The sequence below is a fragment of the Anas platyrhynchos genome, chromosome 25, assembly GCF_047663525.1.
Source record: "Anas platyrhynchos isolate ZD024472 breed Pekin duck chromosome 25, IASCAAS_PekinDuck_T2T, whole genome shotgun sequence".
In the NCBI taxonomy this organism is placed as follows: Eukaryota; Metazoa; Chordata; class Aves; order Anseriformes; family Anatidae; genus Anas; species Anas platyrhynchos.
Window position 1 is genome coordinate 10,044,704 of NC_092611.1, and position 24,799 is coordinate 10,069,502.

The 24,799-nt window shown below is 45.6% G+C and overlaps 1 protein-coding gene across 2 annotated transcripts; it reads left to right on the plus strand.

Moving 5' to 3' along the window:
• Positions 1–412: 412 nt before the first annotated feature.
• On the plus strand, positions 413–22,701 carry ALG9 (ALG9 alpha-1,2-mannosyltransferase). 2 transcript variants are annotated; one of them, XM_038167566.2, is made up of 15 exons: positions 415–628; positions 1,181–1,319; positions 1,516–1,650; positions 2,424–2,494; positions 3,384–3,472; positions 4,423–4,558; positions 4,931–5,018; positions 5,160–5,265; positions 9,973–10,095; positions 11,775–11,929; positions 13,759–13,888; positions 14,633–14,780; positions 15,090–15,219; positions 21,464–21,594; positions 22,449–22,701. In XM_038167566.2, the coding sequence occupies exons 1-15, from the start codon at positions 516–518 to the stop codon at positions 22,570–22,572; spliced, it is 1,818 nt and encodes a 605-aa protein (XP_038023494.1). In that variant the 5' UTR covers positions 415–515; the 3' UTR covers positions 22,573–22,701. The 2 variants fall into 2 exon arrangements, 1 of the variants encoding a protein (XP_038023494.1); XR_005260917.2 differs by lacking the exon at positions 15,090–15,219 and having other exon boundaries at positions 413–628.
• Positions 22,702–24,799: the final 2,098 nt, after the last annotated feature.

A 24,799-nucleotide genomic window follows, 5' to 3' on the forward strand; every position in this document is an offset into this window, starting at 1 on the left:
TCTCACAACTTTTAAGAGAACCAACTAACCACCAACAACTCATGGTGTCACTGCAGGCATTCCTAGGCTGTGCTGGGAGACCTGCGGCTGCTGCAGCCCCCAGGTAGTTCTACTACTGGTGGGTGACATTGGTGATAAGGGGGTGGTTGGACCAGATATTTTAGAGTTTTTTTTCCAAGTTTAATCATTCTGTGATTGTATACTGGATGTGCTCCTCTGCACTGCAGGCATGGGGCTGAGGGGAGCAGCCTCGCCTCGAGGGGTGCAACTACCACAGGCAGCTGCAAGGGGCTGAGGGGACAGGGCAGGGTCTGAGGGGACACAGCGGGGCTGAGGGGACATGACAGGGTCTGAGAGGACACAGCGGCGGGCGGAGCTCCCCCGGCTGCCCGCGCAGGCGGCGTGAGGCGGTGCCGGGCCGTGCCCGCACCCGGCATGGCGGCCGGCGGCTTCGGCGCCGCTCCCGTCTCGTCCTCTGGAGGCAGGGAGCGGGCTGCCGCCTGCCCGCACTCGGCATGGCGGTCAAGGGGGCCCGGCAGCGGCCGAGGGCAGGAGGAGGAGGAGGAGGAGGAGGAGGCAGCGGCGAGTCGGGCCGGCCGCGCTCGGAGGCGGAGGAGGCTCGGCTGGAGTAGGCGGCAGGGCAGCGGAGGGGGAGCGGGACCCGGCTGAAGGGGAGCGGCGGCCGCCGGGGGGCTGCGGGCCGGGCTGGGCTGGTCTGTGCCGCTTCTGGGGGTTCCCCTCAGAGCCCCCGCTCCTCCCGGCCAGGGGCAGAAGCCTCTGGTTGTGGGTTTTTGCTTCGGCGTGGTGGTGGTGGGGTGCTGGGAGTCCCCAGGGTGGTGGTCGTGAGGTGCTGGGGGTCCCCTGAGGAGGGCAGAGGGTGCGAGAGGCTCCCCGGCGTGCACGGTGTGAGGGGAGAGGGGCTGCTGGAGGTGATAAGGATCAAGAGGGTGATTTGGAAATGTTGCCCTAGAGATGTGGTCAGGCAGTGTGGGGGATTCCAAAATAAAATTATTTCTTGGCCCCTTGGATGGCAGTCAGTGACTTTCTGCATGCAGGTTCTTGTCAGTTCTTTGCCTGCTGTCGCATAACTAGCCTTGATATCGCTAATGAGTTGTCTTGGTGCATATTTATATTCTTTCTACTAAGTTGTCTTGCTGCATATTTGTATTCTTTGTGCTAGACCACCTGGGAGCAAAGCAGGACAAGTGTGGGCCCCTGAAGGATCAACGGCATTCAAGTGTCTCATCTCCGCCAGGTTCTGTGCAGCTCTCCTGAGCAACATCTCAGACTGCGATGAGACGTTCAACTACTGGGAACCAGTAAGTAGCTCTGTGTCCTTGGAGGCACTTGGGAACTTGTAGGTTGTCTGCAGAAATGCAGATTTTCTTAAAACCTTTTGCTAATAGGTGTTTTTCAAGGAGAAACATACTTAAGAATTCATAAGTGGGAAATGCAAAACTGTCTGCTGCGTGATGCACTTCATATATAACTAATATATGTTAATCTCCATTTCAGACACACTACCTCGTTTATGGGAAGGGGTTTCAGACGTGGGAATACTCTCCAGCCTATGCCATCCGCTCCTATGCTTACCTGTGGCTTCATGCCTTACCAGCGCTGTTCCATGCTAGAGTTCTACAAACTAATAAGGTAAATCAGATGCGTCAAAACTGCTTTTTTGATTATTTTTTTTAAAGTGCCTTTAGTTTGAGTAAAACAGCTGCTTTGTTTGTTGTCAGAGTTACGAAATGATAAGTCTACCAGTGCTGACATCCCTGTAAGGATTTGCAAGGGTTTGTGAGCTAACTCAAGAAGAACCAAGGAAGAGTGACTGGGAAATTTCAGGGAAGCTGTCAGGCTTTGATTTGATTGAGAAGTTGTCCCAGAAGGGCTAGTGGTTTCTTGGCATTTTGAGTGTACCTGGCAGCCACAGGCTGCCAGTTTTACTCTGGCACTTTAGAAGGCCCTCTTGTTTTCTACCCCAGATATCAGTAGCTGTTTAGTTTTTTTGTTGTTGTTCAATAGACTGTAAGAGAAAAAATAAGATTTTGCAAGCTGTATTACAAACAGCTCACAGGAATACTTAAAAAAAAAAAAAGGCACCAAGTACACATTCTGCCATACTTTACATGTTTTTACGTGTTTCTGCATAACACGAAACAACGAAGGAGTAGTTCTGATCAGTCTAGTGGACTGTGTTATCTTTCTTTGCTGTAAAGGACTTTAAGGTTAGAGGGTAGGCCTTGAGCTGCTGGAGTTTCAGCCATCCCTTGGTGCAGGATCTGGGCCTGTAAGAGCAGCCTCATTCACTGCTGCCAGAGTTGCTCCATGCTGTTCTGAAATTTTGCAATTTGGTCTCTTGTTAGCAGTAGGTGCATAAGCTTCATTGCAAATCTTGTTCTGATTTTGGATACATCTCCTAGGTTCTTGTCTTCTATTTCCTCCGATGCTTCCTGGCGTTCCTGAGCTGTGTTTGTGAGCTCTACTTCTATAAGTGAGTATTAGAAGCTGTCTACTGTGAATGCTCTTCAACAATGTTAGGAGCATATCCAGTTGTTACCACAGGAAATATACCCTGAAGCTGGTGTGCAAATGTGCCTGAGTTAATTGGGTTGCTTCACAGTGAAACTTCAAGATACATGTTCTCAAAGGAACATAATGAAATATTGGTGAGAATTCTACTGTCGGGACACAATTATATTCTTGGATCTGCCACCCACATCCCTTTAGCATTTTGTTGATTACACTTTTTTTTTTTTTTAATGATACCAGCAAGCAGAGTGGGAGAGTAAACTGAGCTCTGCTGGAGGAGACTGGTGCTGCGCTTGCTTATCGCAGTGAATTTTAGTGGAATGTATCAATTGTTGCTCTCTGTAATGTATGTTCAAGCTCCTGCTTTAGTGGCTGTCAACGCCACTGGCTGATACAATTACCTTGACTAATCTGGGCTTTTACTTTTGCCTTCTGCCTCTTCATTTGTGGCTTTCAAACTGTTACAGTGCCTGACTTTTTGCTGGCAACGGACTAGTTTTAAGAGTGTGAGCTGGGGCTTTTTGCACAGTGGGGTTTTGTGATGGGTATGAATCTTAGACTGAGAAGATCTAAAGCAGCACAGACTCCCTGTCTTCTTGAAATTTGTGCAACTAACGCTGGAAGAAGCCAAGTCTGTTCTGGAGTTTTGCACTACTGTGGTTTAGGAGGATCCTAAGTCCGCCTCTGGCTTTACATTTGAGGTTGCTTTTGGCAGCTGAGTAAAGAGAATTGCTCAGCTTAAAGCTCTTGAGATGCTCTCTGGATTGCTTCTGGCTCTGCCTGCATTGGGTACTATTATTTCACATGCTGAGGTTCTTTCAGCAGTTTCTAATTCTCTTTTCTTTCCTTAGGGCTGTGTGCAAGAAGTTTGGACTACATGTGAGTCGGCTGATGCTGGCCTTCTTAGTTCTCAGCACGGGGATGTTCTGCTCATCTGCAGGTGGGTCTGCTGCGGCAATGACCTTGTCCATAGAAGCCAAAGACAGCTGCAGAGAAGAAAATCTGCAGCACCGAAATATCTCTGGCAATCAGCACCCTGTGCTGGAGAGCTTGTTGCATTCTCTTGCAGATGTTTCTCATGGCAGGTGTAATGACAAAGCGTTGATTCAAGTGATGTTCCTTGCATCACCCTAACAATTTCCAGGGCATGTTTATTTCTGTTCTCTACAGTCTTTGTGCTGTGGGCCATGCTTTTTAAACAGGATGTTGGCTGGCCTACATTGAATGTTTATTTGACAGAAGCAGACATTGTCCTCTTGTATTTTGGCATTGTCATCTGCCTTTCTGTCCTATTCCCTGACTGGTACCCTTATGCCAAGCCAACCACTGTAAGGCTGATAAAACACTTGTTGTGGGTATTTAGTGTCAAGACAGGTTTTGAGGAAAGGTTTTCTGTGTTGTGTGCATTACAGAAACTTAAATAGAAATATCACAGGTTGAGTGCTGATATTTCATATTTTGTCCTTTTTTGCTTATGCTGAGTGGAGAAAGGACTTTTCTTTAATTGTTCTCACAAGGTAATAGGCCTCTTCATACTTAACTAACTTCTCACCAGTCTGTACCCAGTTGTTTTTTGTTTTCCTAGGAGATTATAGAGGGTAGAGCAAGTGTTGCAAGTGGCTGTTTACCTGCAACCGTGGATGCTGTCAGCTGGTTACCACTGCTGGGTGCTGTGGGGGAAAGAGGCCTTGGTACCTAAAGGGATTATTTCTGGCCTTGGCAGAACAGTAACAAGAACTTTATTTTTCTGTTTTCACTGACAAGAAAATTGGCAATATAGCAGCCTGCCTCCAATGGGATGAGTGAGATGATTAGCCTTATTTTGGCCTTTGCAGTTCTCTAGCTGTGGGACAGCTGTGCTGAGAAGCCCTTTTTTTCTTTGTGTTGCAGCCTTCCTCCCCAGCAGTTTCTGCATGTACACCACAGTGATTGCCATGACTGGCTGGTACATGGACAAGACCTCTGTGGCAGTGATGGGCATAGCTGCTGGAGCCCTTGTGGGCTGGCCCTTCAGCGCAGCGCTTGGGTAAGGGGAGGAAGGCTCAGGAACTTTGTACTTTGCCAAATGTGCTATGTTGCTTGCCTGTTTGGGGAAAATGTAGGGGCTGGAAAGAAAGAGGAGGAAACTAGCAGGGGCTGAGCAGCCAGCATAGTCCAGGATCACTGTGACAGGCTTCCACAGCCTGATTTCTTTGCTTTTGAAAAGCTTAGCTTGGGAAGATTTTCATGTTCTAATACACTGAAGATAAGATCTGAGTTGGATGTTGGGAATGTGGAGTAGTAGCAGACCCCAGCACAGTGATGGTTTGCTTCCAGCTAATGCCTCATTTGCTCTGGGGCAGAAAATCCTGCAGTGGGGAAGGAATAGTCTCTGGTTGATGCTTGGTCTCTCTTTCAGGCTTCCTATTGCCTTTGACTTGCTAATACTGAAGCAGAGGTGGAAAAGCTTCTTAAACTGGTGTGTGGTGTCGTTGATCCTGTTTTTGGTAAGTCCCTGTAAAAGCACAAAGGGGTGGATTGGGCTTGCAATAGAAGGAGCAGGTTCCATTAACAAAATCACATAGAGCTGTTGGGCAGTCCAGCCAAAAGCTGTTGGCACTCTACAAATAATAGCTGCTTTCTTTCAGGTGCCCCTGGTAGTTGTGGACAGCTATTACTATGGGAAGCTGGTAGTTGCACCCCTCAACATTGTTTTGTACAATGTCTTCACCTCTCATGGACCTGATCTCTACGGTGAGTTGAAGATAAGATGAGGAAGTCGACAGTTTTCTTGCTGCTGTCAAGGCATGGTGACCCTGGAGGTTTTGATCTCTGATCCTTTCTTTGATGTACTCCAAATCAGACACCCTGCAAGCTCCAAGGGGGTGCAGTTCCAGCTTTTTGCCACAGGATGTCTGTCTCGAGCTGGAAATTGGCAGGGCCCTCAGATTTTCTTCTGTCTGCTTCCCCATGCTGTGGTTTAAGCAGCTTTTGTTCACTTGGAAGTTTTGTAAACCATCACGAGACATCTCCGCTGTGATGTGGGGTTGTTGAGACCTGTCAGTAGCAAACTTGTCTGGATGTAATGCGAGTGCAGTGGGAGCATGTGGTCTGTGTGTGCACGTGTTTAGGTCAGCTTTAATCTGGTTCTTGGCTGTTGTTCTTCACAGTTGGGCCCCAGAACTCTGAGCAGCTAGCAACAGTGCAGAACCTATAGTTTCTTCCCGTGCACGTCAGGTCTCTGCAGACTTCCTGCTTCCATGCTGTGGCTTGAGTCTCCTTGCTTATTTGGCAGTGTGTGGCCTGGGGTTGGCTGGAAGGCAGGATCTGAGATTACCATAAAGGCATCTTCCAGACTGCAGAGAAGGAAGAAAGGTTAATTACTACACCTGCTGCTGTTCTGGCAGTCACGCTGGAGGCAGGGCCAACTCGACTCACGCAGACAACACTTGAGCTCCCCATTTCTTTTGGATGAACGAATGGAGGAGAAAACCATCTTTCTGAAGACTGATAAATTAGTGACAAGTAGTGATAACAACATTTTGTCTCTCCTTGCTGTCTTCTTTCTATAAGCTCTTTTTTTTTTTTTTTTCTTCATAAGCAATGTAAGAATTATCTCTACTTCCCAGAGGAAGAGCTGAATACAGAGCAAGGAAACTGCCTTACTTCTGAAGGGGGACAGTGGGAAAGGCAGGATTAACATTTCATTTTATGTAGTTTTATGGTAGCAAAAAGTGAGAAGAAATGCAGAAAAGTTTCAGACAACCTGTATTTATAGAAATCATTGCCATGGGAAATAACTAAGCTGGTGACTTCAGTAGTATCCCAAAAGGAATTAGAAATAATTTATGGATGTCAAGAGGAATCCAAGTTGTCATCAGTGATACCTAATTAGCAGGCAAATCATCTGCCTTTCAGGGGTTTCTGGGAACTGGCCATTTGGGATGCTGGGTGAGTTACAAGGTCTGAACCTTGATGGCAAGGCTGTGGTGCTTGTTTGGGAGCTACTGCTGCACTGGGTTGTTCTTGTTCATGTTCTTGATGTCTCCTAGATATGAAAAGTAGCAGAGCGTTATGTTTCTAGGCTTCAGAGGGCTGGTGGTGACCTCAGGGAGCTTAGGGTGCAAGGTCTCTGATGTCTGTCATGTTTTTTCAGCCCCGTAAAGGTATGCAGGGAGGAATTGAGCCGTGGTTAGTGGTGAGGCTTTCTGGCAGTGCCCCACAGGCTGTATTTGGTGCTTCATTTGAAGGGCTGTTTTGGGTGATGCTGAGTGGTGATCTGTTCCTCGTGCTATGGCACAACATGACAACAGATGCTTTGCCATGGTCCTTCATCTCTTCAGGAAGGCTCTGAAGTCTGTTGCTGTGAATTTTCTGTAATGGAAACTCCAGGCTCTCTTTCTGATGGGTTTTGGCGTGGGCTCATGCCTGACCTTTTCCACACTGGTGCATGAGTTGTTTCCAGCAGCCTCCAGGGACCAATCTATTCTGAAGTGTTTTATTCATAGTGACATTCATATAACATCCTCAGGCAAGAAAAAGAGCCTGCTTGAACCTGCTCTTTAATGCAGTGTGGCCAGGACAATAGCGTGTGTTTGGGGAGCTTCAAAACACTTGGGGAAAATAACACTGCGAGGGGAGATGAAAGGCTGGCCAGTGCCTTTTGGCTTTGGAACAGGGATTTCCCAACTTTCACATGATTGGAGCAAAAGCTGCTGGAGGTTGCAGAATACTCAACCTATATCATCTTTAGTGTAAGCACCACAGTTTTTATTTTTATTTATTTATTTATTTTTATTTTTGTGGTTTGCATGCAGACTGGAGTCCTGAAGAAAAGGCTTTTGGAATGTGTACTTTCTGGATTAATACAGTCTACGCAATAAATATTTCCCTGGGATGGTTATTAGGTTTCAACAGCCAAGGAAAAGTAGCTGCTAAGCATATATCTCTGTCTGATTCTGAGCCTTTGGGGTATTTTTGTGTGCCTGTGTCTCAAAAACACTCAATTCACAGCAAAGGTTTTCCTCCAGTTCCTGAGATCAGAGCCTGGGCTCTGACTTGCCTTGTGATTGCACTCAGGGAAGTTCTGTTCAGCTCAGGTGAAATGTGCTGGAGCTGTTTATGTGACACCTTGCTCTGTTGAGTCCTGGTTCTTAAACAGAAGGAAAATAAATGAAATGCTGAAAGGAGACTGTTTGTTATGCTAGGGCTGAATCAGTCTTGCTTAGAATGAGGGCTGTGACTCATGATCAAAGTATTGTGGTTTAATTTCTGCTTAACAGCTGAGCTACAATGCCGGGCTGTATGTAGGCTTTTAGCCTGTGACAGACACGAGGTGAGGGCCACCTTAGCTGGAGCCAAGTGCATAACACCCCTGCTTTGTCCTGAAGCAGCCTCACCATCGCCGGGATGAAGCCGCAGCATGGCAGTGTGTTAAGCTCTAGCAACTTCTCTGTAGTTTGATATCCAGAAGTGCTCCTGAAGCCTGGGACAGAGCATGAAGTTCAGAACAGTTTCTGGCTCAGTGTCTGACACTGCTTCCAGTTGTTCTCCTCATGGAATGGTAGTACTTTGAGCTATGGCTAGGGCAGGGTCTCCTGAATGGCTTCAGCATCTCCTGCAGCCCACATCTGCTCAGCTCTGGCATGTGGGGTGCTTACAGGAAGCTAAATCTTCTGCCATGGTCTGAAGGTGATGCTGTAGAAGCATCAATCTATTCCTTGAAGATTTGGGACTTGGCTGTGCTGGGCAGCTTACCCGTAGCCTGAAAATGCTGGTGGGTAACAGTTCACATCAGTTTAAGAGAGCTTCTTTCTCATGATGAGATCTTCTGTGATAAAGCAGTCACAGCTTGTAGTGGGAGTAAGGAAGCAGACTGTGGTATCCACTTATAGCATGTTTGTTTTTATAGGGAGAGACCTTGGTGCTCTAAAGAACTTTTAACTAGTGTGGCCTAATCATTGTTAACCCTTCTGGAAGTCCTTAGAAACCTGTTGTGTTGCCTCAGAAGAGAATCTGGAGGTGGCATGGTTGAGGAAATAAAACCAAGCCCTCTTCATACACGCTTGTAGGTGTCCACTGGAAGATGTACAGCGTGATACCCCACTGCCTCAGGATTTCCCTTTACAGACATCCTGCTCAGCAGCCCTGATTTCAAAGGAGGGAAACATGCTGCAGTTCGCGTCCATTGCTTGATCTTTTAGTCTCCTGTATCCCATATGCAGGCTTCTAGACTGAGGATTGTACTCCTGTGGGACTTGAAAGAATTAGGCAGGTGGAGGGAGAAAGAAGGTGTTTTTTTTTTTTTTTTTGTTCCCTTAAGGACCCTTATTTCCCAAAACCTGAACCTGTAATTGCAGTTTGCTTTCAGTGCTAACAATGAAATGTTTTGTACATAAGTATCAGTTGCTTGGACTTTGCTGTAGTAACTCCAGCTTCATGTTTCTGATGTTACTAGTGCAGCTTCTAATCATGTTTAACCATAGGAGCTGCAGAGGTTTTGGGTTTTCCTTGCTGCTTTTCAGTTATCTGATTAATTTCAACATGGACCCTTTTCAAGTGTCTCTGATTGCAGGAAATTGCTGTGGCATGTGACACATGTCACAACAGTGCAGTGATTAAAGCCCCCGCATGTCATTTACTGACTGATTGAGCTAATCACGCTGAGAAAGTGGCAAACGTGCAGAGAGGAACTGGCGTTCCTTATTGTTTGGGATTTTAAGCATCATGAATTAAAAGTCAAATAAGTGACAGCTGGAGTGGAATTCATCAGTTTGCATCCTTTGAAGCTTGCAACCAGTACCCAAGTATGTAATCTTAGGAGGTGGAGTTGGCTTGCTCCTGTTAAAACGTATTGAAGCAGGGAAATTTGAAGTGGTGTTGACACTAAGGAGGTACCAAAACCTGGCGGCTGGATGAACGGTGGTGGCAGAGTCTTTGGGGTGAAATGTGAGTGTGAGCTCTTCTGCCATTTTCTGTTTCTGCTGCCACAGCTTGTACATCGCCACTTCAGAATGACAATTATCTCTTGTTAACATTAGGTGGCTTTGCATTGTATCTGTTGCTTCTCTGCAATTAGAATGAATTTGGAGAATTTCCTGGCTTTAGGGATTACAGCCTCTTCTTTCTGCGGAGGCTCTTAATGCGAGGGTGAGTTTTGTGTTGCAGAACTGGTTGCTGGACAAGGCTGACTGTTAGAGTTGCATTTGATACATGAGCAGCAGATGTAAAGTTTACTGTGACCCGATAAAAAAAAAAAAGGAGAGAAAAATAATTTCAGAAAAGAGAACAATCTTCTGTCCATGCCCTTTCCATTCTGTGGTTTCAGTATGTTTGCAGTAGGGAGAATTGATGTCTGCTGCTGCTTCTGTCTGTGTTGGACAGAGAAGGAATGAAGCTGCTGTGACATCCAGATCTCAAACATCCTTATGTTCGAAAACTTTTTCTTTTTTTTCCCTTCAGGTACCGAACCCTGGTCCTTCTATTTCATCAATGGCTTTCTGAATTTCAACGTGGCATTTATTTTGGCGCTGCTTGTGCTACCGCTGACTTATCTGATGGAGTGCCTGCTTCAGAAATTTCATGGTGAGTGCAGGATAGCTGTGAGAGCTGAGCACAGAGAGCCCAGATTGCAAACCTTGTTAGTAAAGGCAGAGCTTGTCTGACAAAGAGCAGCTTGCCCTTATTGGAAGTGAAACTAGGCTCAGGGAAAGTTTTGGGAATAATAGCGCAGTTCCTAGAGCTCATTACTCAGCTCAGTATTAACCACACAGTGGACTTACTGTGTAGAAAGAGGAGGCAGTGAGATATATCTACTGTGCTGTCTGCAAAAGGGCAGGAATGTGCCTTTTTCCTTTAAGGGCGATTCCTGTGTTTCCTGTCTTCACCTGAAGAAGAACATCGTGTTGTCAAGGCTAAACTGTCCACACACAGAGTGAGCTTAACAAGTTGTACAGTGTATGTAACCTTCAGCCAGAAATACCAATGCATTAGCATTATACCAATGCAGTAGCCCTGTCAGAGCTCTAAGGTGAGGAGGAACCACGTACCCATGGCTGTTTCCATCTCACCTGCAGCAGGAAATGGCAGCCTTGCTGCCAGCTTCCACTGTTACTTTTTTTATCTCACTGCCAGGACGTTTACTGCAATAATTGGGAGAACAGGGCTGGCTTTAGGCTTTTTCATTGCTGGGGCTGAGCCTGCACAAATGCATTCTCTGGTCTGTGCTGCTGCCAACATAGGGCTTGAACCTGGGCTCTTCTGTGCTCTGCAACTTGCAGAACTGAGTCCTCTGTACGGAGGGTAGAGAAAGGAGGAGCTAGAATATTCCCTGCTTCATTATGGGGCTTTCTCCTAAGTAAAATGACCTCAGTTTGAGTACGTGATGTCTGGCAAGTGACTGTAAAGAAGATGTGTTGAAAGTGTGGATGTTCCTTTGCTGTTTCCCAAAGGAAGATTCATTAAGTGTCAGCTGCACCCGCCGGATTCATCAGGCCAGTCAGGGCTCTACTCTGGATTTTACTGAGTACAAGAAACAATAATAACATAAGCCTTGCTGAAAACGGACGTTAACGGGTATTTGCTATCTGTCCTTTGGATATGACTGACATACTGTCAGAAACCAGTAAAAGCTCAGCAGGAGATGCTGTAAATGCAAGATTTCCAGCTGTTCACTTGGGGTTCTTGTTCTTAACAGCAGGAGCCACTCTACTGAGTGCCTTGCTCTTATTGTCTGCGAAATGCTGTTAGCTTAATTGTTTAACTCTTCTGTGGGGAGTAGCAAGGGGGCAGAAAAGGGATTGAAAATTGTCAGGTGCTGTGGAACCCTCCTCAGCGTGACTAAAATTCAGGGTAATTGTTGTTATTTTTGAATCGGTTATTTCCTGTGTTGAGCAGAAGGTGCCTGAGAGATCTCTCGTGCTGTTACTTTTGTAATGAAGCAAGGAAGGTTGTGGAAATGCCAGTTGCCAAAAAAAACATTTGCAAGCAAGGGATAGATCCAGAGGCGAATCTTCCTAATCTGGGTTGTGCAGCACGCTACACAGTGGGAAATCCAGAACTTCCCACTACCTGTTTAGATGGGCCAGTTCTGGATGGATTCGGTCATTTTGGATTCAGCAGCCTGATCATTATTCACTGTCTTTTAAAATCTGTTGAGTTGTGAATGTGAGAAGTGATAATGCACCTGGTGGGTGTGTGTACGAGCAGGAGTAGGATAAACTTCTGATTACATTGCTGCTCTGCTGAGTGTGTATTTCTTCCAGTTCAGAATCTGGGCCGTCCCTACTGGCTGACGCTAGCTCCTATGTACATCTGGATCGGCATCTTCTTCAGTCAGCCCCACAAAGAGGAGAGGTTTCTCTTTCCCATCTATCCCCTCATATGTCTCTGCAGCGCTGTAGCTCTGTCTGCTCTTCAGGTAAGTTTGTGGATTGAGAGGTTTAGTACTTTCAGTGAGCTCATACCTTTAGGAAGCTGCTGGCTCGATTCTTTAACGTCGCTTCCCAAAGCTGTAAATTGATGTAACAGCAAAAATATTTGGGACTTCCTTCCCCGAGCATCATACGGAATGAACTAATCCAATAAGCTTGGCCTTCAGTCCAGACTTCTTAATAACCTGTCTGGACTATTAAAATCATTGTCTGGGATTATATCAAGTGGTAAGCAGTCAAGAATATTTCCTTAACTAATTATTTCGTGGTGAGTTTTAATTCTGCCATTCTCCGTGGGTGAGCTGCTGCTGAGGAAATCTTGTGATGTTGCAGCACCAACGCAACATCTGAGGGATGTCACAAGGATTAGTAACTTGGTTATAGCATCGTGGCTTCTTCGTCTGCTGTTAAACAAGATTTAAGGGATGGGAATTTGAGTGTGTATAGGAAATGTTTGTGTCTTATTTTTTGTATCCTAGTAGGAATCTTCACTGATTTGAAGAAGTATTCTTGTTTAGGCATCAGGAAATTATTTGGGGCATTTGAAGAGCCAAAAGTAAAAACCAATCTCAAAGCTTTATAGAGTAAAGCATTCTGAATTGATGTAAACCTTCCCAAAGCTCAAAATTACGTCTCTCCTCTGCGAAAGAGGCACAGGAATGCAGTCACTTGTCCCTGCTGGAGCCCACGGCAGCTGTTCTGCCATGACCCGTCTGTCCTGCTACGCCCCACTGCTGGCTGTTCCTGTCCCGAGCTCCCTAGCTCCCTGCTGGTGTCCCCTGCATCCCTCAGGCACTCAAACCCCCCCCCCCCCCCCCCCCCCCGCCCAGCTAGTTGCAGCTCTGGCTTTTGATTTCCCAGCATTGTTGATGCTTTGCAGAGCTAGGCTGGAACGGTTCAAGGATTGAGCTCCATAATGTCAGTGTTTTTGTCTCTGGCTGAGAATTACTGTGTGCTGTCAAAAGATTGACTGGAGGGCAACAGCTTAGGATATCTGTCAAACATGGCTTTAGGAAACTCTAGTGTGTATTTCTGTAATTCATATTTTGACATTTTGTCCAGTATTCAGTATCTAGCTGAGAATTTAATTGAAATTCCTCTAATCGTGCAAGCTTGTCAGAGAATCCACTGAAAAAAAAACAACATGACAAAACCGTGTAGATTTGGCTATTGTGAGAAAAATGCAAACAAGGCAAGGGGAGCAGAAACCAGGTTAGGACATAAAGTGAATGACAATTCCTGCAGGAAGGCAGAACGTGGGAAGGGACCGAGCCAAATGCTCAGTGCAGTTCCTCCTGGCTCTTCCTAGGAAGGCTTTTACATTAGAAAAACCTAAAGGGCTGTTTCAAAGCTGCCTGCGTTTAGGGGTGTCTGTAGGATGTGCTGTTATGTTCCTTTATCCACTCCAAAGCTGTAGTTTGTGCAGGTGGGGCACACTCCTTTACTTAGGAAGTCTGTCCACCGTTAAAAACGGGAACAGCCTGTGTAGGGAATCCTACAGGACGCTTCTGAAAGAGATTCTAGCTGTTGGTTCACCTGGGACCAGCCAAGGTGGGGCCCTGGCAGAGGGAAGGCACTTCACAGCTTGACTAGAGGCCGTCCTAGGGCAGAGAGCTGAAAAGATTAAAGAGATATGAGATGTGACTGAACCATGTGGCTTTCTGTGTAATTTTGCGGGCCTGAATGAAAAAATGAAGTCCCAGACCAAAGAACTGGTGGGAGATGCATACGCTGCTTTAACGTCCTTATGAAAAACATGATTTTGATAAAATTTCAGAGTCTGAATAACTTTGTCGTCAATTTTTTCCTTTCTCAGAAGTGTTACCACTTCGTATTCCAGCGCTACCGCCTGGAGCATTACACAGTCTCCTCCAACTGGTTGGCTCTGGGGACTGTTTTTCTCTTTGGCCTTTTGTCACTGTCACGCTCAGTTGCCTTATTCAGAGGTGGGTATTTTAGACTGCTTCTGTGGTTTCTTGGGCATCAGTCTTGGCAGGTCTTAAGGCCTGCCAGAGTTGTGCTGCTTTGACTGTACCAACACAGGAAAAATATGGCAATCTTGAGTATATGGGTGTCATTGTTGCAGGAAAAGGAATAAATACTAATGGTGTCACCATTAATGAATGTGTACGTGTGTGTGTGTATGTATATATTACTAGAATTAATCAGTTAAAAATCTGCTGCTCTTCACCTTCAGCCAGTACAACTATAATGATGTAAAATGTGCACCTAGACTTGTATTTAGGCAGATACTTACAACTTGTAAATGTATGATCCCACTTGAAACAAACATTTTCGCGTGTAGAACTGTGAGAATTGGTTGCATTTCTCCTGAGTGGAGATGGATTAAGTATGGCTGTGATCCTTAAGTGCCTCCTTGGCTCACAGCCATGCAGCGAGCCTTCCCACCTCATCAAAGTTAGGTAGCAGCAGTGGTTTTTGCGTGGTAGTAGCCACTGACAGTCAGGAGAGGAGAATGGGAATAAAGGTTTTACAGTACAAACACCTCTAGCATGTTGAGGAGCTTTAAAGTCCAGCTGCTTCTCAGCTTAGACAAATTATTTTATTCATTGTTATCAATTTTTAAAAAAACAACAACATATATATATTTTTATTTATAGTCTTTCCAAATAAGTCATTAAAAATTGTCTATTTCTTCGGACTTACTTACAAATTCCTGCCTTCCATAGGCTACCATGGGCCTCTGGACCTGTACCCAGAATTTCACAGGATCGCTACTGACCCGAGCATTCACACTGTGCCAGAGGGGAGACCAGTTAACGTCTGCGTGGGAAAGGAATGGCACAGATTTCCAAGCAGCTTTCTCTTGCCAGAAAAGTAAGTTTTTTAATGTAAAAGATATGAGTTTCTGACCTCCACAAGGAGGGGCACTTCACGTAAGAAGGATTTATGGGAGTAACCTTCAAGACCTTGTATGTTTGTCACCAGCATATCCACAACAAACGGTGTACAAGTTTGGTGTCAGCAGATTGTTGGTCACAAAGTAAATATGCAGTGTGACTGTCCTAGCAGTGCTGTCTGCCCTCAGGAATGAAATGTCCTGGGTTATGCTTTTGGTTTTCTCCATGCTAACTGCTACTAGCTCCTGCAGTTTCCTGCCAGGCTTTCTGACGCTGTTCTCTGCAGTTGGCAGCTCCAGTTTATCCTGTCGGAGTTCAGGGGCCAATTACCAAAACCCTTTGCCAAGGGACCAATGGCCACACGAATCATTCCCACTGACATGAATGACCAGAACAAGGAAGAGCCATCTCGATACGTAAGGATGCCGTTCCTGTTTTCTTTCCCTTACCTTACCACTTATATTAATACAGTGCCTAGAATTGTGGTTGGATCTCTCCATTTTGTGTCCCATGTCAGTACCATTACAGAACAAAAACGAGCTCTCTACAGCACTTTGAAACTTCCCCATTTGTGTGAGTCTGGTTTCTGTTTGCGCTTCGTCTCCCTATTTTTCATTTGAAGAGGTTAAAAAAAATGAGTAAGAAGTAATATTTCCTAGTCACTGCAGTTTGGGGCTTGTTATAATGTTACTGTGATTACAGGAAACTGACCTGAATTAGTTTGAAATCCCCAGCAGAAGATGTTTGTCACTGAGCAGGGATCAACATTTCCTTAGTACTTTTCTTTTAAAATACAGATATATTAATCATTTACAACAGAAGAGGAACTTAATTTGGAAATCACAGAAACAGTTGCAACAGTGATTTTCATGCGAAGCCATTTGTGTATTACTGTCATGCATTACTGACTTGTTACAACTTTTTCTTGCTTTATCTAAACAAAAAATGTCACATGCATATGAGCATATGAGTGTTTTCCAAATTATTGTTAGCTAATTTCTCTGGAATTATTTAGCAGCTTAAATCTTAGTGGTGTGCTAAATATTAGGTATTTAGTTATCATTCTCTTTTTTGCCTCAAGGGTGAATGAGGGGAACTGTCAGTATATGCACAGTCCTTTTTTCATCGTCTCCACAGCTGGAGAGCTGTGCTTTGTCCATCAGAGTCCAGGAAGCACTTGTGTGCAGAGCATTGGGTCTCTGCTTTACCTGAGAGGGTGGATCCTAGCTGAAGACAATGGACGTGCACTTTTTTATTAAGTTTTTCACATTTTTGGCCTGTGATCGAACACTTGTGATCTCCTCAAAGAAGCGGCTGGAAGGTAGCACTGTAAGACAGGAGCCAACTGTGTGGGTAAAAGCTGAGATCAATGTGCTGAGTGAAAGCTCTCTTCCTTGGAGCTGTTATGTACCTATGGAAGTGGGAAGGAGGTGTGTTCCCACCTGAGAGATGCTGTCTGCAGCAGTGCATTCCCTTTACAGTTTATTTCAACTGTGGCGTATTTTTAGCACAGACAGCTGGCTGGCGCAGAGCCTGTGACTAACAGAACAAAATACACTTTTGTTTCATGGCTGCTCCTTAATGTCACCCTCCAATTTTGCTATTTCTCATGCAAAAGAAAGGTCCTGGTACATGTTTAGAAACTGGCTACTTCATGTGAATTTTAAACAGAGTTTTAAAACTTTTGCTTCTGAGCTGTTAATACCAAGAAAACACGATCTTGCCTCAAGTTTTAAGCAGCTTTTAAGGACTGCAGGCATACCCACATGAAGAAAAAAAAATAATTGAGTAGGCTCTAGAAAGAACCATCATAGCAAACAAATACAAACAGTATGAGTCTGTTGGCCCCTTAAAGGGGAGAAAATGGTTCAAAAGAATTGTCAGAGCCATGGACAGCTTAAAACCAATGAGTGTTTGCAGAAATGAGGCTGAACTCGGTGTTTCAGCTGTAAGCATCTATTACTGCCCTGCTTGAAAACTGAAGTAAATTGGAGTGTTTCTGTTGCTGTGGGACACTGGGGGGGAAAAGTCATTTGACCTTCTTGTTTTTGCAATTCTTCCTGAATCAAGTTGAACAGCACTGAGCTTGTACTTGTGCTACCGGGGAGGTGGACCTGTCTCTCAAACTGCTAAGGAGGAGTTTTATTTCTTACAAAGGTATCCAAGCAGGGACAGTAGATTTAGGCCTAAAAACTGAAATGGTTAAAACTCCTGACTTGAAGAAGGTGTTCTTTTTTTAACCACTTTACTTTTGCTTCTTTTCCAATTCCTTTTGCCTCTCTTTTGAGCTGCAGGAACCACCTGAAGCTTGGGTGTATATTTTTTTTTATTTGAGCGTTTTCAGTAGAACATCTTTCTGCTTAAAACAGTTGAACTTTCCATGGTAAACCAGACAAGCTCCTGTCTTTGCTCATTGTGCCCAGCTAACTCCTACCCAGACACCAGTGACAGACGTACAGCAACAGGCTGTGCCCTCAGCTCCATCTCTGTATTACGTTGTCCCCTCCTGTACTGTGTTCTTCTTGCAGCAGCAGAAAGGAGATCTTTCACCTGTCAGATAATTCGTAAGCTTCGGAGATGCCAGCCCTTTCAAGGGGGAATGCAGAACAAAAGAAGTGAGATTATTCTTAGTGTTGGAGGCAGCTAGTTTTTTCTCCACGAGATTCTACATAACTTACAGGAAAATCTTGGTTAGTGGTTTGGGAACCTTTGCTAATGAGCCAGAACCTCTCTCAGGTCCTGGGATGTTCTGATACAGTGCAAGAAGTGGCTTCAATGTTTTCCTTGGTGTAAGTTTCCCATGGTGTAACTTCCTCTGCTGCTCAGTTGTGATGCCACGGAGTCATCTGGCATCCACTTAATTAAATTGTTTTCAGCCTTTAAATTGTAATAATAAACCCCAAAGTTGCTTCAGAGGAGCAAATGCAAGCATGTCTAAGGAAGTTTGTGGAGTGAAGTGAAATGTGGAATCCCTTAAAGGAAGAGTTTGAGGGCGTAAGGCAAAATAAGACGTGGTCATCCTGGAGAATGTTTGGTTCCTTTCAGCTGCTGGCATTTAACATAACGTGGGTAGTAGCAACCTCTGATGTGCATCTTAAAGGACTTTATCAGAGTCCTGAGTCTTTCCCTTCCACCAGTCTGCTGCTCGGACTGTTCGTAGAAGAAATAAATCTGGAGCAGGCTGTGATTTTACAAATGCCAGTGATATGGTCTTGCCAGAACTTCCCCATAGCCTGAGCATTGATGATCCTGTGTGTGGGAAAAGGTGATGTTGCAACCTACAGTCTGTGCAGGGCCCCTGAAGAAGGAACCAAGGCCCAAGAGTTCATGTAACCAGCTGAGCAATTCTCTACACACTGTGTGATGCTGGGACCATGGAGCCTGGTTTTAGGCAACAATTCAGCACACCTTTATTTATGCTGCTGTCTTCAGGGGAAAAAACAAACAAACAAACAAACTTAAAACCAGTATACATTAAGATGCATGATGAAAATTCTTAGCCTAGCAAAAAAAAATCTCTTTACAGGTTGCTCCGAGTCCTGAATTCTCCAGAAAATGAGTGGATTGCTCAGTGAAAGGTGTCTTTGTTTATACCTGAGAGTGGGGAGGAGGCACGTTAGAAGTGTGCAGCTGTCTTCTTGTTGCGATTGGGAGCTCAAACACAGGCTTGGCAGCAGCAGGGTTTTCGGGAGGAGGCTGGCCGTACCTTTCGGTTGCTTGCCAATTTCCTTGTTGTTTGCTGATCTAATGGGAGTGGGATTAGGTGGCATGGAGCTGCCTGGCACTCTGCTATCTCTGTCCCCCTGGCTGCTGGGATTGGTGGCAGCTGGAAACTGAGATACAGCGGTTGGGAACTCTGTATTTTTCCAAAATGCCCATGTTAAGTCTTTCATCTCTCCTTTGCATTCCACGGGGATGAAACATCAGCATGGCTAATGAGACTATTGTTGGGTTGCGATTATTTATTAATCAAAAATTACGCTCTGTCTTCTGTTGCATGTAACCTGAGGAAAGGCTTTTGGTTATGTCTTTTTCAATATCTAAACATACGTATTCGAGTTCCTTCATGTCTGCCAAGTGGAAATATCCAGTTTACTGAAGGACACAACCAGTAATTACTGGGATGTACTGTACTCCACTGGTGCCTTTTCCCAGAAATTTCAAAACACCACTACATCTTAATATGCAACGCTTAATAATGTACCAGTGGCAGAAGTGGGAGCTGTTGGTCCCCTTTGGCAGTTGGGAGCACTGGCGTGCTGCGAGGAGGGATCGCAGACCAAAAAAAGCATCCAAGGGTTCTTGGTGTTCTCAGTTCACAGAAAGAAACATTTGAGAACGGATGTCCAGATGAATCTTATCGGAAGTGGAACGAGGGCATAAGACAGTTGCAAGCATCAGTCCTGGTTGATTTCTAGTGCCCCTGAGGTCGGTGCTGCAAGCTTTTGGCAGAGAACTCAGCCAGTGCCAGATGTGAGGATGTGTGACCCTTGGCTGACAAAACCTCCTGCCAGCAAAACAGCCAAGCACAGGGGCAGGAGCTGGCAGAATGTGCTTTTAGTGGCCAAAAGCCCTTATGCCAGGGAAAGCTCAGCCTTGCTGCTGTACCTGAGTCTCTGGGGTGCTTGTTTGCTCTCGAAAATGACTTGGGGTGTCACTTGAAGACAGCTAGGCTCTTAAAGAGGGAGGATGTCAGCTCTCGTTCACACACCTGTCCTGCCCTCTGGATCTTTCATGCTTAATGCAGAGGTTTCTAGACAATGGAGCTTCTTGTTGGGCTCCTGTTGTGAAGCTTCTCTCACATCTGGTGGTTGTTAAAGGGAAATTTGTCCTGATAGGAGCTCAACTCTCCTCAATAGCTGAGAGTTGGTGTTCCTCTCAGCAGCTCGCATGTGTGTCTGTAGGGGAAGATGTCAGGGGTGGGGGGAACAGGGCAGGAAGAGCGAGCCATGAGCTAGGAGGGCCATAGCCCCAAATAAACGAGTAGAACAGCCTGCTTGGATCCATGAGCGCTCTTCCCCTGCAGGAAGGAGCAGATTGAACAATGCGAGTCTCCTGAGGACAGTGCCCACAGCCCATTTAGCTGCGAGGTCACACACAGCTTATTGCTTCCTCAACTACATTTTCATAACTTGGCCGAGTGTTACCCAGCACTGTGGCCAGGGCACGGCAGTTCCTTGCATCACGGGCAGCTGATAAAGGCATGACTGCACTGACAGCAGCCAGTGTGGTCCAAGAGGTGCAGCATGATGCTCATCTGCTGCGAGGGGCACCGAGGGTCATTGCTGCTACAAACCAGGTTATTCGTGCACCAAGCCCAGCATGATTTGTGCCAGACAAGAAGCTTACTCTGGCAGAGCTGCTGGCTTTGCATGATTCTGCTCAAGCCCTGCCAGGAGATGACAAGACCAGGACAGTGAGGATTGTGGAGCTCGTGTGATCAGTTATTGGGTAATCCATGCTGGTCTATGCATGCTCTGAGCTAAACGCTCTGGAAATGTGTGTGCCTGATTGTAAAAACACTTCCCAGGAAGGTTTGGAAAATCAGCTGTGGAAGGGGATTGCTTTTGCTGAAAATCAGCAGACATAAAGATGTACTGGGAACTGTGAAAGTCTGTCCTTTTTAATCAATGATTTGCAGGGGGTGAAGAATAATAGGCAACATAGTTATTAAATTGCATTAGATCCAGCGTGGGAACTAGAATTCCGAGTTATTGTGGCAAAGAGGAGAAAGCAACTGAAAAAGATGCAATTCAGCATGAATGGTGCACTGCAGAAATAACCAGGTGTCCGCCTGTGGGATGAGGAGCAGCCTGCTATGCACAGGTCCTTCAGGAAAGGATGGAGGGCTATGATGAATCAGAAGCTGCTTCCGACCCAGTAAATACCCACGTGTTAGGGTATTTGCAGAGGATCTTGTGTGACTCGTGTTTTGCTGCTTGGTATGGAACATCATGAGCGTGCTGCCTCCCAGTTCGCAGTCAGGATGGATGTGACTAATGGAAGACATTTCAGAGCAGGCCCATGAGAATGATCCCAGGGGTAGCAAGCATGGCTATAGAAGGAAGAGTGAGTAAAAGAGGGCTGCTGAGCAGGCAAGCCGTTTTCAGATAACAGAGCTCAAGTATGTAAAAAGAATTCAAAAAAAAAAAAAATTCCTTGTTCATAGTGTAAAACAGGTAGGAACAGGCAAAAACTAAGAAAAGAAAAAATTCAGTTTAGACATCAGGAAAGCTTTCTAACAATAAAGATAGTCAAGTCTTCTGCCTCGGGACCTTGTGGAGTCAGCATTGTAAGAAGTTTTCAGAAGCTTTTTAGAGAACCACAAGGCAAAATACCAGCAGAATTGTTCTACTGCCTCAAATTCCCCCCTGTGAGTTGACCGTTCTTTGGTAAGAGAGCTGGCAGCGGTACTTCCTCACACAGGCAGCCCAGGACGTCCCTCCCATGACCAGAGCAGCAGTGATAGCTTTTATTCCTGCATAAGGGTTTTACTTGAAAACATTACAAATATTTTACTATGAATCCTGCAAAAAGCTTTTTCCCTGTTGCTTGAAATATAAACCCCCTGTTACAGAAAAGGAACAGCTTGTGTAAATAGACACCTGCACCCAGAAGCCTACAGGAAAACTTTCTACAAGAATCTTTCTCTTTCTGCAGATTGACATTTCAAAATGCCACTACCTGGTGGACTTGGACACAGTGGCTGAAACCCCGAGGGAACCGAGGTATTCCTTGAACAAAGAAGAGTGGGTGACCATTGCCTACAAGCCATTCCTAGATGCTTCCAGGTATGTTTTACATGTTTGAGGAGTGAGAAAGGCTGGCAGATCTGTCAACTAATGTTTTTTGCAATTATTTGCTTACAACAGCTATACTCGGGGAGGAAAGACGCATTGTCAAAAGCCAGCTTGAATTTCATTCTCCAGTAGAGGCAGCTTGCTGGTTACAAGGAACAATGATTCCAATACATTGGAATCAATCCATGATTTCAATACATTGCTCAAAAGTTTAAATCTTGCAGGGTTTGGTGTTGCTGATGGAGGAAATCGGATTGCTTTTCTCCTTCACGTTTAAGCTTGGCTTTTACTTGTAGCTTGCTTGGTAAAAGAATGCATGTGTTCAAAATGTACTCAACTAGCACAGCTCCAGCAATTACCAATCAAACATAAGGTTCTAATGTGATACAGCCATTAAGCCCTCCTGCTCGAGTACTCCATTGGCCCCGTTGTTGCGAAGTGCTGCGAAATGCCAGCTCCCAGCATGAGCAGGGCACAGGGCGAATGCTGGCAGCAAAATGCCTCGTAGGCTTTAAGGCAGTCTGTCCCCATTAATTCAATACCCTCAGCAGAAGATCAGCACAACAACACCTTCCTGACCTCTATCCTCCTTGATCCCACTGGAGTGGGTGGTGGGCAGGCTGAAGAATGGTGGTGATTCCAGCTGGTGATTCTGTCACAAACCAGCTTCGGTCCCACCAGCGAGAAGAAAATGGGAGTGGGCTCTGCACGCTTGTACCCTTGACATCCCTTGCATCCCTGACTCACCAACCCAGACCTTTTGCAAAGCCTCTTTTGTATCAGTTTGAAAGTGTTGGCTAATGAGCACTTTAAAGATTGATTTCTTTTTTCCTTTCTTGTTTCAGGTCCTCAAAGCTGCTGCGTGCGTTCTACATTCCTCTCCTCTCAGAACGGTACACATGGCATGCAAACTACACTATCCTGAAATCCAGGAGGTCGAAGCAAACGAGGAAAAAAATGGGAGGCTAGGAGCACTCCTGTGTAACAAAACCAAAAGCATGTGCTGACACTCTTGGACAGCTACAGAAGCATTCTTCAGTTCCTTTTCTGAAAGATTATGCTTGTAAGATTTACTAATAAAGATTTACCATGAAGTGATTTGCTCTGCAAGCTTCCAGCTGTAAGCGGGGTTCCTCATCTTTCAGTGCTCAGTGTCAGGTCTCTGCTCTGCCTACACAGAACGGTTTAGAACCAGTCTGAAAATCCAGCAGCCACCTACGAACGTATTAGCTGTGCTGTTCACTGTGTTGTTATCTATTACACCAGAGAAGAGAAAAACGGAAAATAAAAGGGCGGGCAGGATGAGGTTCTGCTCTGGGTTGCAATCTGGCATTGGGAAAATCCAGTTCTGCTCCCTCTGTGTCTCTAGTCCATGGCTGTTTAAGTACTGCTCTGCTCGCTTTCTCCTAGGGATTTTTTTCAGACAACAGATCTTTTTTTTTTCTTTTTTTTTGGAACAAAAAGGAAGGAAGAAAACACTTGAAAGACACTTAACTGTGAAATGCACTGAGTCTTGAGGAATGAAGTAGTCTGTGCCATGGAGAAACAGTCTGAAGTTGCTCTGTCCAGAGGATCTTTTCAAGAAAAAACTTGTGCTTTTGGGGAAAAAAGCCACCACAAACTTCTGAATTGAACTAATTGTCTGTTTTAGTGGGACTGGGATGTTTTTGTTATATTTGACAATATGCAACACAGTGTGTTTGTTTGTTATTTATCATTTTTTAAAGATACCTATGACATGCTTTCAGGTCTACAATGCAGCATCTTAAAATTTCTGGGAACAGGCCGAGGAGAGGAGAAAGGTTGGTTTTATTTTTTGCAATCCTGTTTCCTAAAGCTACCAAGCCAAGTGTGTTTGTTCCATTGGTCCACTATGCTTCAGAGGAATGATGTGTGTAATTACATCTCCATTTTAAAAACATGCAGTGTAACAAGCTGAATGGAGTCGCTTTCACCCACATCCTTGGAGCTGTGCAGGGATGGGATGGGATGGAGCAGAGAGGAAGCTCCCTTTGCAAACGGCTACGCAAACTCCATAGCTCGTGGTGACGGATTAGATTGGGCTGTGTGTGCAGTGACAAAGAGCTGGGTGAGAAGAAAAGCAGAATTGTAAGAGAAATTTGGAAATGCAGGGAGAGGTACTCCGAATCCTCTGTGTTTCATTAGGAGAAAGGTTTTCAATGATGTTCTCTGTTAGAAACAGCTTTTATGGTGCCAAACTCGGTAAGAGCAGACTGCACTTTGTTGTCTGATTACAGCATGGAAAAGGCAGTCCTCTCCCCTTGCACCCTCACCGTATGGAGGAACAATTTGAAGCACAGACTCTGAATTTAACCTTTAATGGGTACTGCAGGCGGCCGGGGGGCACGCATGCGCGGTGACGCCCGCGGGCGCCCTCTGCCGTCACCTGCTGGTGGGAAAGGGGTAATGCAGGATGCCGGGGCCGCGCATGCGCGTTGCTTATTACGTCTTTTTTTTTTTTTGATGTGTAATTTCCTATGCTCCTAGATTTTTCTTCATATGTAAATGAAAGGTTTGAGCTAATTCCCGTTGAAAATATTTCATTTACTTTCTTGGTTGTATTGTCCTTTCTATGATCAAAGCTGAGGCAAAAATACTGTAAATTTTGTCTGCACTCCGCATGCTGTAAACTAGGGATAGGGGAAAAAAAATAAAAAAATAAAGAATACAGCTACTGCTGCTCCTTCTCTTTTTCTTGTGGTTTGCCCCTCCTCCTCTTTCCCAGGTGATTGGGTTTGGGTGCTGGGCGGGGCCAAATGTTATACGAGCTCTAGGCATGCTATCACAGAGCTCCTTCTGCCTGGGCTGCTTTTTGGGGTCAGTGCAGTCTCCTGCCGAGAGGCCATGTTGGGTGCCCGGGGCATTCTGGGAAATGTAGTTCTCGGACTCCGACCTTCGGGAGGCCATGTTGGGTGCCCAGAGCATGCCGGGAAATGAAGTTCTGGGACTCCGAACTTCCGGGAGGCCATGTTGGGTGCCCAGAGCATGCCGGGAAATGTAGTTCTCGGACCCAGAACTTCCGAGTAGTTCTCGGACTCCGAACTTTTAGCGCGGCGCCACTCGGACACATTTAAGCGCGACGCCGCCCGGAAACATTTTAGCGCGACGCCGCCCGGACACATTTTAGCGCGGCGCCACCCAGACACATTTAAGCGCGGCGCCGCCCGGACACATT